This window comes from Muntiacus reevesi, chromosome 3, assembly GCF_963930625.1.
Source record: "Muntiacus reevesi chromosome 3, mMunRee1.1, whole genome shotgun sequence".
Taxonomy (NCBI): Eukaryota; Metazoa; Chordata; class Mammalia; order Artiodactyla; family Cervidae; genus Muntiacus; species Muntiacus reevesi.
This window is the reverse complement of record NC_089251.1, coordinates 81,757,645-81,769,088: the sequence shown is the minus strand read 5'-3', so window position 1 is coordinate 81,769,088 and position 11,444 is coordinate 81,757,645. Positions and strand designations below refer to the sequence as shown.

The following is an 11,444-nucleotide window of genomic DNA, read 5'->3' as shown; positions in this document are numbered from 1 at the left end:
CAGTTTGAGTTTGTCTTTAATCCCTTTTACTGCTTCTTGCTTAACAATATTCAGTCTTCCAGCTGAAACCAAAGTACTTTCTTGGAATCCTTAATAGAATTTTATATTTGGGGAAAACACTCTTTCCAACAAGAAATATTAAGAAATCCATGGTCTAGATTTCACAACTCTTTTTTTAAAAAAAACAAAAAAACAAAACAGTTACCTGTGTCTCTTTAATTTCAGAAGAATTGCTATTATACAACAAACTTTTTATTTTTTCCATTCATAAAAACAGTCCACAACATTCATAAAACATAGTAAAAGAAATGAGACACTCTTCAGGTGGATTCTCTTTAAGAACAGATGAGTTGGTAGCAGTTTAATAATAGATGGAAACAAACACAATCCATATAAAAACAGGATCTGAAGCGGGAGGGGGGAGAGATATACCAAAGTAAATTTTGAGCTTTCGGCCATGCAACTCAACATCTGAGTTCTCTTCACTTAAAAACCAAACTAGGTGCTTTAAACAGGTGTTCATAGAGAAGGCTACAAAAGTACTGCAAAATGTTAGCCTTACATATACCAGAAAAAAAGAGAGAAACGAAAATTAATAAATCCCCTAGCTAATCACAAGTTTTCCCTGACGGAGACAGACACAGAAAAATAACTGTTTACAAGCTTAGCTTCGAGGTACAATAGCTTACAGCTCTCACATGGGTGTTCCTCACTCATGCTCTTTTCAGTATAAACAAATAGGTTTATGTAATGGAATACATATTTGAATAATTCCTTAAAAAAGAAGCACAAGTTCCATTTTATATATGCAACAAATTTTTAATTATGTACTGAAAATAAATTACAGAAAATAACTTTAAAATGCAACAGAGGACAAAGTCACGATAAACATTCCCATTGAATTCCCTCGAGGGTGGGGGGTGGGGTGGGGAGTGAGACTGCAGTGCTCAGGAAGATAAATATCACAAATATATCAAAAACTTCAAATTGTCTATGCATTCATACACTGACATGAGCCACAAACATTCCTTCACAGGGACTGTACTCATTAGCCTACCACAGAACCAGATTTTGCCATAAACTACAAAACTTTTAATACAAAATTGTATTTATATATTTATAATTCATATACATGCCCTATCTGTGATTTTAGAAAATAAAAGCTACACACTGTACAGACACTCTTAACTCATAGCTGTAGGCAACATTTTTGGATGGAATTTCTCCCCCAATAAAATTAATGGCATATTTTATGTACATGAAGGCTAAACTGCATAAAGACAGTTTAGTTTCCCAGATATGCATCTCGTTTTAGGGCAGGTTTATAAATTTAAAAAGGCAAGACAAATGTACACTTCAGAATCACTTTCTTAGCTACAAGAGTTGTCGTGTAATTTCTGTGAAATTTCTGATACATGCATTTATGTAATACTGGTATTGAAGGCAGTAAAGCAATATATACTTTTAATGTCGTGGCTCAATAAAGGCTTCATTGTCATTCCAATCTGAATCTTGCTACAGTGATTCATAACTTCTCTAAAAATTAAAATTTCAATGGGACACTGTGTTAAAAAGACTAAATAGATTTCTTAAAATATTTCCCTGAAATATCCTTTTACATAAGACAACTTTCACTAACATCAAAGAAAAAAAAAAAAAAAGAATTAAACATGGCACCAGTGTGCATGATAAACTAATGCTCCTCAGCCAATCATCATGTCTCAGGAGCCATGAACAGAATGCTTAAAACCAACAAACAATTTCACACTCTGTGGCAGCCATCTGTGAAGCCAGTTATACTAAACTACTTCTACAGTTGATTGTAAACTTTGGTTTATTTTTATTTGAGTTCTCATTGTACAGCAAGCATGAAAAAAAGGGAGAGTGGAGTCCATGAGGAGATGAAGTGTCAGTCTGTCTTTAATCTGGCATGATGAGACACCTGGTCAGTCAGGCCTGCTTTGATAGAGTTTGTTACAGACTGCCTTATGTTTTCCTCCATCAAATTATCACCCAGGGGCTTCAATACCTGTGGTATGAGAAATGTGCAAAACAAATAAAAACATGAGGTAAAAAAAGAGTTACATATAAAAATAGATATAAAAATTCAATTCAAAGCAATGAAGAAAATAACCAGGAATGTGGGAAATAAAAAGATGCTTCTCCCAAAACAAAGTTACGATGCTACAAATAATGCAGTTAGACATTTTATAATGTTAACAAAAATTACTTTCCTCCTATTCAAACCATTACAATTCCTATGAGATGGATGTGCAATTCCATACCCTATATGCAGCATCAAATCTGGTATGTATACAGCATTTATGCAGACCGGCCCAGACGGTCCTGCTTATTGTCCTACATGTATAAGTGTGAACACTTCAGATAGGGAAAAAAGTTAAAAATACTGTCTAATTTTTCTTCTTGTTATTGTTGGATGACAGTCTCTGTCGCTGTGCTGACGAAAGAACACGATGAACCATTCGACGTCTAGTAACTTCGAACAGTTTGGAAAACACCTAAAACATGGAGTAATTCGTTAGGAGCATGACTCAGAGGGCCTTGAATTTAAATAAAGAGTTTAATTCAGACTACAAAAATTTGAGACTTCATAGTTTCTCACCTTCCTGGGACTCCTCTGAAGCAAAAGAAAAAAGAAATGCAAAAAAATTTAGACAAGGTTTGTTGACACTGCACAGACCTTCCGCCTAGTGATCATCTTACCTCAACTATACTAAAAATACTTGTACACACTTCAGATTCTTCCATTGACTTGTTTTGTGATAGTGGCACCTCTAAAATCCTAGAATCAGTGCTGTACTGGAGATGACTGATTTTCAGAAGACACTGTACAATTATCGAAATTCCACGTGGCAGAAAATTAATAATGATTCAACACTTTTAAAGTAGATAATATTTTAAGTGATGCTGTGATAGCTTTTTTTTTAGGTTGTGATAGCTTTTAATCCATCTTCTGACAGAACATATCAGAGGAATATAAAGAACGAACTTTTTTTAAGATATAAAAATTTAATAAATATCCAGACAGAAGCTTCCATATCAGATCTGAATAGAGCATGTCTCTAAAGAAATATAAAATGCAAATTAATATAGTGGGTCACTGTATAAAATAATAACATTATTAGTAGAAAAATAAAAAAAAAAAAAAAAAAGAAAGAAAAATCAGCATCAACCAACTTCTTCAGTCTTTGACTTTAAAACCAAAACCAGCATGGACCCACATTATCTTAAATCTTCAAATAAGCCCAATACTTCATTGGCCCAGAAATGGAATCTGAAAATGCCTTTTATATTGTCCATCAGTAATAACTGTAGCTTTCATTCTTGATATGATGCTCAGGTATTTCACGATGACCATTTTAATGACAAAAGTGAAATTTTCTGAACAGAGGCAATTCCAGACAACAGTTGGCTGATACACAACAAGGCTTTCCTTAGTAGATACTTCTTAGGCCCAACTTTGAATTCTGGTTTGAGGTAAAAAATCCTGATTTGAATTCCGGTTGAGGCAACAGATTTATTATTAAGAAAAGTTGGCTCACTGTAGTACTTTGCTTTGCTCATTAGCATTTCCATAGTACAGAAGTCAAAGATTATTTGCTGTAAGAATTCCCTATAAGATTGTTCTCTGTAGTAAGTACATCAGTAAACCACTACTATCTTCATGGAAGGCAATGAAGCCTGAATATCACTCATTTTTCCTGAAATATAAGCATGCATTGCTTATCAATCCTAGTAAGAAACTTCAAAAGAACTGTACTTCCAAACTTACTTCCTAATACCTTCATAACTCTTGCACTGATAATTTCTTATCTCAAAAAGAAAAAAACAAAAAAGGGAAAAATCCTTAGACTCTGGTCCTGCCCACTTGTCTGGTATAATCAGGCTTATAACTAAGAAACTATCCAGAGTATTACAGAAATAAGTCAACCAAAGCACATTATAACTTTAAAGGAAAAAAAAAACTCTTCAGTTTATACCTTATATTCAGACTATGCATCTAAACAAAACAGAAAATATCCTTTTGCCATTCTCCATATAAAGGAAAAGTAGGTGTGGAAATATTGGGGGTGAGGGTGGGGAATGGGGGACTGAAGGAGAGGTGGGGAGCCACAGGGATAAGATTAGTCACTGAAAAACCAAAAGATAGATACCAACCTGTTCCCATAGTGTTTCAGCAATCTGATCAATCATTGTTCCAATTTCTCTGAATTCCCCAGAGTATTTAACATATGCCCAAGTACAAAGAGACGTCAGTGCTAACCCCATGACGAGGTTACACAAGACGGCTATAGAGTTTAGGCCAACGAAGCCAGTCAGTCCTGAGATTATATACATAGCAAACATGACCGCAAACAGCGTGGCAGGGGTACGAGCAGCATAGAAGATATTTTTGCCATCATTGTGCTTTATAAAATTTGCATAGGTTTCTTCAATTTCAGCCTCAAGCTGGTCCTGATAACGACGGCAGAATTCATCTCCACCCATTTTTTTCACTGAACGAAACTGTTTAATTGCCACTTCCTTAAGATCCAGGTGTTTTCGCTCCAGATCTGAAGGTGCAATGTAAGGCTTGTCCCCACCACATACCTGTACAGACAGTAGGACAGATTACATGCTGGAAATAAGTCAGACTTGAAAGAAATTCCCCGAATCAGTTAAGTTAAACCACCTACATGATTTAGTTTTAAATTTGTTTGTAATACTCCACACGTCATCATAATCTACGCATTTCTTGTATATTTAACTGACTCGGGCAGAATAAATTTTCCCAATTAACTATATACCAATAAAGACAAAAAGAATTACACTACAATCTGTATTGATGTCAGCTGACCCAGCAATACACCAAAAAAGACTGCTGGCAAGAAAGTGGGTTAAGAGGTGTAACACATAAAAAAGGTACTTGAATATTTGAATTAGCAAGCTTAGCACAGAAATTGCTATTGGTCTTAGGATAATGTAACTAACATCAGAAGCTACTGATAACAGCACTCTGAATCATGTGTCAAAAAATATTTTAGTGCGGTCTATGTAATAACTTACTACTCTCATTCTGCACTCTAAAGATGGAAATTATAATCTTATTTTCAGTAGAGACGATAAAAGAAAATTTGGGAATGATGTAACATGACAAGGTATAAGGATTACGAATTGGTTTGATGATTTTAAATATAAAAATCTTCTCACTCTAGTGTCTAATATAAATGTTAGTCACAAACCTGCTCCATACTTTTGCAATAGATCTCTCGTGCTCCTGCTACTGCAGCAAGATTATTAGCTTCAGCTGTTGCCTAAAAAATAAAATGTGCCAACTTTATGTGAACTATCTTTTGACTATAAATGCTGATTAAGACAATAAATTATGTACATAATCAGCATGACACAGGATACATTTTTAAATCCACAAAACTGTTTACTACATGGATCTTTTTTTTTTTTCCTCAATTTATACTCTATTTCACTATTTTTTTTTTTATTTTATTTTTTTTTTATTTTTCAGTGGGTTTTGTCATACATTGATATGAATCAGCCATAGAGTTACACGAATTCCCCATCCCGGTCTACATGGATCTTATGAAAAAACAGTTTAATCCACTATAAAACTGGGAAATTGCCCAAAGTAGCAAATTTAAAAAAAATCAAACAGGGTAAAATAACATTGTCCCTGAAGAAAACCTTTTTAAAAAAAAAGAAAGAAAGAAAAAACTATAGTCACTAGAAGTAGCTGTCACTCATTAAAATAAAGAGAAAATAAGCCTATTTCAAACAACATTCATCGTCAAAGACCCAGAGAACAGAAGCAGCTTGGTTCGGCAAGGCCCACATCAAGCTATCTTCTGAAATAGAAATTTTCCTACATAAAGCACTTCAAACCCGTATTACCCTACACTTCTTGAGCAACTGAAGAAAAAGCACCAAGGACCTTCATTTCTATGAAGGTACTGTGTGTACAAGGTCTGCAACTGTAGTTACAAAAACCCAAAAACTTCAGGACCCATGCCTTAAGTATCTAAAATGTATTTGCATGCAAAGAAGCACCACCCCATTTCCAGCATTTCTCTCTAAAGCAGATTTTTTTTCTCCCTCATAAATAAATGTACATACAACACACACACTACCTGAAGCATGGACTTTGGATGTGGAAGTTCCTCTCCTTGATAAATTTTGATGTAAGCCTAAAAGTACAGAAGACTCATTATATTGATAGGTTATACAATTTGGCTCCATATCCCCAAAGAAAAATCATTAGATAGAAAAATGATTCACACTATTAAAAGGAAAGCCTAACCTTTAAAAATCATACAATCTCACTCCAACAAAGTTAACCCTATTCTCAACATTATTAAAAATGTGTGTTGCTAAATAATATCCTAGAGAAATGTCTCTAAATATAACTCCAACTTGGCAGAAAAGCTGTTTCATATTTAAAGTTATATATAAAATGCCATCTACTCTATGAAAAGAAATCCACAATTCTCTCCTACTGCCAAACTACCAATGTTTGAAATAAATATGTAACAAAACATTTTAACTCAGTATTTTACTTTGATCAGATTAAAGTATATTTCAGTTCAAGGGCAAAAAAAATTACCAAATTTGTGGTTTAAGAGTAAGAAAGATGAAAATTTTTAAGTAAGTTCCACATAGGAATCTTTCACTTGAACTTTCATCTGACTCTTAAATTATTTCATAACTAAACAAAGATAGTATGAAGGTGACCAAGTATCCATTAAATAACACAAAAATACACTCTTTCATTAACTGTGTCTCCCCATACATCTACAACTACTACAAATCATTACAACCCTCAACAGTGGCCTTGCTCTGGCAAGCAAGCTATAAAGACTAGACAGCGGGGGGGGGGGGGGCGGCGGGGGGGAGGGAATCTATAAATAATTTACTTAAGCTCAGAACCCAGTTTTGATAACTTTCAAAGGCTCTCAATCAAGTACTCAGACTCTGAGAACAGGTTTTTTATGAGAACTCAAGGTGCAGAATTGTGCTCCCAATATCTGTTATCATTTTCAAATGATAGAGTGGTATCATAGTACTATGAATGGTTCTTCTCTGCATATCAGAGCTGGAGAAAAAGTAGGATAACTGCATAAACAAATAAAATCACTGTAGAAGATACATTGTTGTCTGCTATAATCTTAAATATTCTAAAATATTGATACATCCAATTCAAGGCAAAAAAATAAATTATAAATTTTACTTCATTGCTTTAAAATACAGATAAGAAATTTTATAACATACAGATGAGTTTTAAGTCAACTATATTTCTAACTTATACAAAGTCATCTAACGTAAGCATTTTCCTACCTTAAAGTATTCTACAAGATCTCTACAAGTGACTTTAGATCCACTTATCTCTTTTTCTACCAAATTTTCTGGGGCAAGGAGCAATGGAACCAGATTTCGAAGCTCTCTTTTAAAGTCTTCATCAATATCTGGTGGGCATGAAATTAGTCAACATGTTAGTTAAAAAAAAAAAGAAATAAAGTCACCATTGGTAAGAGTTAATGAAATTGTGTTTTATAAAACAGGAGTATGATACTTAAATATAGATTCATTTAAAAAAACTCATCCAAACCTGTCACACTGACACATCTCCTAGGAAAAAATATAATGCTCCCCCCCAAACTCTAGTACCCCATTTTCTTCATCTTTCAATAATTCTGTCAGCTCAAATAATAAAAAACTGTGAACTACCAAGACAAATTCCACATGAAGTATTTTAAGTAAACTATGCTTTCCAAATGGCAGACAATTCATGAAACTGTATTAAATATTAAAACTAAATTTTGTTTTTCTAGCCATACTGTTAAAGTTTTGTTAATCCCCAAGTTCCCTGCTATCATGCTCATAATAATCCTAAAAAGACTATTATCCTACACAGAAAATTATACCATCACCCTGAAACAGACTTAAATCTAATTATATCAATACAATATATTGGTAATGCTTTTTAGCAGACTGCAATCAGATGAAATACTGAAATGTTCTTAGTCTCCAGTATTTTTAGGACATCAGTGTTGAGCAACAGACATTAAAAAATATGTTAATCAATATGCTAGGCATTTGCAACAAACCAATGGAAGCTAGAAAGACCACACAGAGCACTACAATCACTTCACTAACAATGCACTGAAATATCCTCCACTATAAGAGAGAAATTTTAAGGAACCACACACATATATATATGTATTATTTTTTTAACTTTCAGTCTCTAAAACTTGAGTTCTGATTTTAGCAAGAATGGGAATTCCCACCTTTCAATCTCCCATCAAAACTAGGATTAGTTGCAACTTTAAGACCAGGATGTGGCAAAAGGAAGCAACCAAGATTTGAGAAACAATTGTGAATGTGCTTCCTTACATTCTGCAGCTCTTCATGTTGATTCTGTTTTACCTGGAGGTAGGAGGACAGGGTAAGGGAGCAAACAAGAGAAAAACAAACTTTCTTTTAAAAAGTACATACACACACTCACAGGCATGCACAGTAATTCAAATGCTACTCCAGATGGCTGCTTTTTGACAATGTAAAATTTTATTAAAGACCCATTTCTAACCATTTGGTAAGACCCACCTCCTCTCTTAAACCAAGAGGCTTTTTTTCCTGTTAGCTATCAAAGTGAAAGTGAAAGTCCTCAGTCGAGTTTGACTCTGCGATCCCATGGATTATACAGTCCATGGAATTCTCTAGACGGAATATTGGAGTGGGTAGCCTTTCCTTTCTCCAGGGGATCTTCCCAACCCAGGAATCACCCATGTCTCCCCCATTGCAGGTGGATTCTTCACCAGCTGAGTCACAAGGGAAGCCCATTAGCTACCAAGGATATGAATAAATACAAATGATAATTAATCATAACATCTAACACCAGAACAAGAGGTGTGACTGTGATTTATAAACCCGTCTTTAAAGTACTTATAATGGCAAAGAAAAAAACAAAGTACTAATCTGCCTACAAATAATAAGGTCAGCCCTTGGGCAAAACAACAGATAAGGTGAAAATCACCAGTGCAGTCTAAAGAACTTTAAAAATTCCAAAGAACCGTAAGATTCCAGCACTCATTCCAAATGACTGTTTATGACATATGCTAGTCATCAGTTTTTTGCAAAAGAGAAACTGCTATGTATTTTCTGGAAGAATATACTAAAGTTAGATTTTTAATAACTACTTATCCCAATATAATTCACATACTCCCTCCTAAACTCGTCTCAAAAACCATTCTAAAATACATGTACTATCAGTAATCAACAAAACCTGGAAACTACCCAAATCTCCACTGAGAGTAGAATGGAAAAACTATTATTATTCTTACAATGGAATACTGCATATCAATGAGAATAAGTGAACTAAACTACATGCAACAATATGAATTAAACTCAGAAATGTAATACTGGGCAAAAGAAACTGGACACAAAAGAATATATACTGTGTGTGTGTGATTCCTTTCATAAAAAGTCTAAAAACAAAGCCTCTTGAAGGTCTGAACAGCAGTGAAGGGTTTGGGGACCAGGAGGAGTTAGTAGACAGAGGTGGGTGCTTCTGGGTCATTATATGGCTATGTTCAATTTGCACAAATTCATCAAGGTGTATGCATACTTATGGTCTGTGTACTTTTCTGTATCACTTTAACAATGTATTTAAAAAACCCTTTGTCTTTGAAGTCCATAATTCTGAATTTAGTTAGTATGCCTAAAGTACTTCGTGTTAATTTCTTCCAAACAAACCAAAGATGAATGAAAATCTTTGACAGTCTCGAAATGCCTTTCATATAATCTAAGAATAAGGATTTGGTTTTAATCTCAGTCTAGGGTTAAGAAAAATTATATTATACCCTCAGTCTTTGAATATGGTTGCAAAACTAAATGCATCCTTCCACAGGGAACAAACAAAAGTTTATTACCCAAAGAAAGAAACCTCCTATTTATGAATAAAGGGATTTTTATATATCTTTTGTGGATGTCATTGGTGGGTAGTATTTGACCTGAGGGTTTCCACAGGAGGATACCTCTAGGAATAAAGGATCATGGAGGTGAGTTTATTTTCCAGCACTGCCTTGGGTGTGACATTTTGCATGGGTCAGAACAGGAGTCTGGATATTTGGGTCCTATTACAGTTACCAATAATGTGCTAAATGACCAAAGGCAAGTCACTTTTCTGGGTCCCAGTTTTGAGGTGTGTGTGTGTATAAATGCTATACTAGATAAAATATTTAAGATCCCTTTTCTAGCTCTTTATATGCTGCCACTCTATGAGACAACATTCCTTGAAAAGAAAGTCTCACATCATGTGTTCAATGCATGCACACTAGATTATCGAGCCTGTCTCAAATGTTCAGCTGGGCCAGAAAGAGACATGCATGCAATCTGAAGAGATCAAAAGGTCAGTCTACTTCAAACTCTTATCCTGTGAATATTGATTTATTGAAATGTTCCTTCAATATGTCTCTGGAGAGAAATATCTGTTCCTTTCTATTCAAGGGCATTTCTACTGTCCTCTTTTGCAGAAGTGCTACCAATTTACATCTCATCAATTATGTATGGGGTTACCTAGGTTAACCAGGGATACTCGATTTGTCCCAATGATACTTAGACACTGGTGGTCTAAGCAGCAGTCCAGGCAGTCCACTCCTTCACCTGACTTGGTGCTTATGCTCTCCTCTCTCAGAAATAGGGACTTACCTGCAATCTCTTTTCAAGGAATTGTTTGCCACCTTCCAAACCATATGAATGTTCATAAGGATAACTCCAGTCTCGAATCAAAAACATTAATGTCTAGAGAAAAAAGGAGAAACACAGAACCATTTCTTATAAAATTTTACCAAAAATTACTACCTTAACAACTGAAGTGTCCCTTACTCCCCAGAAACAATTCTTATCAAAAGTTAGAGCAACCAAATGGTTTACTACTACTCACAATTATATCAAGAGCCTACTACATAAACCAGTAACACTCCCAACTCTTATACCAAGAATCTACATCCACTTGAGAAACTTACTGTATATATGGTCACCACAAGCAATAACACAGCAATTTTTAAGAAGAGACAAAAGACCTATCAGGGTATACAGATCATAATTGTAAGCCAAGATTGTGTAATTAAAAGACCAAATAATTCACAGAATTTTTTATTCTTACATGCTTAGGTTCCTCAACTCAGCATTACTGACGCTTTGGGTCAGATAATTCTTAGCTGTGCACACTTGTCCTATGTATTACAGGATGTTGAACAGCACGTCTGGTCTCTAAAACTAGATACCAATGGTATTAACTTCCTCCCCAAAACTGTGACAATCTAAAATGTCTCCAAATATCAGCAAATGCCCTCTGGGTGACAAAATTACCCCAGTTCAGAAAAACAGATATAGGCCAAATAGAGTACATTTTATAATATACAAAAAATGACACC

At 34.6% G+C, this 11,444-nt stretch overlaps 1 protein-coding gene across 4 annotated transcripts in view; it reads right to left on the bottom strand.

The window, feature by feature from the left end:
* Positions 1–201: 201 nt before the first annotated feature.
* Positions 202–11,444, bottom strand: part of ATL2 (atlastin GTPase 2) — a 67,695-nt gene continuing 56,452 nt past the window's right edge. For 3 of the 4 annotated variants that reach the window (XM_065929418.1, XM_065929420.1, XM_065929419.1), the window contains 7 exons: positions 10,717–10,809; positions 8,298–8,436; positions 7,348–7,475; positions 6,144–6,200; positions 5,244–5,315; positions 4,180–4,611; positions 202–2,029 (listed from right to left, as the gene is read on the bottom strand). In XM_065929418.1, coding sequence (XP_065785490.1) covers positions 1,910–2,029; positions 4,180–4,611; positions 5,244–5,315; positions 6,144–6,200; positions 7,348–7,475; positions 8,298–8,436; positions 10,717–10,809 — 1,041 coding nt within the window. In that variant the 3' untranslated portion in view covers positions 202–1,909. The other variant, XM_065929421.1, reaches the window with a different exon arrangement.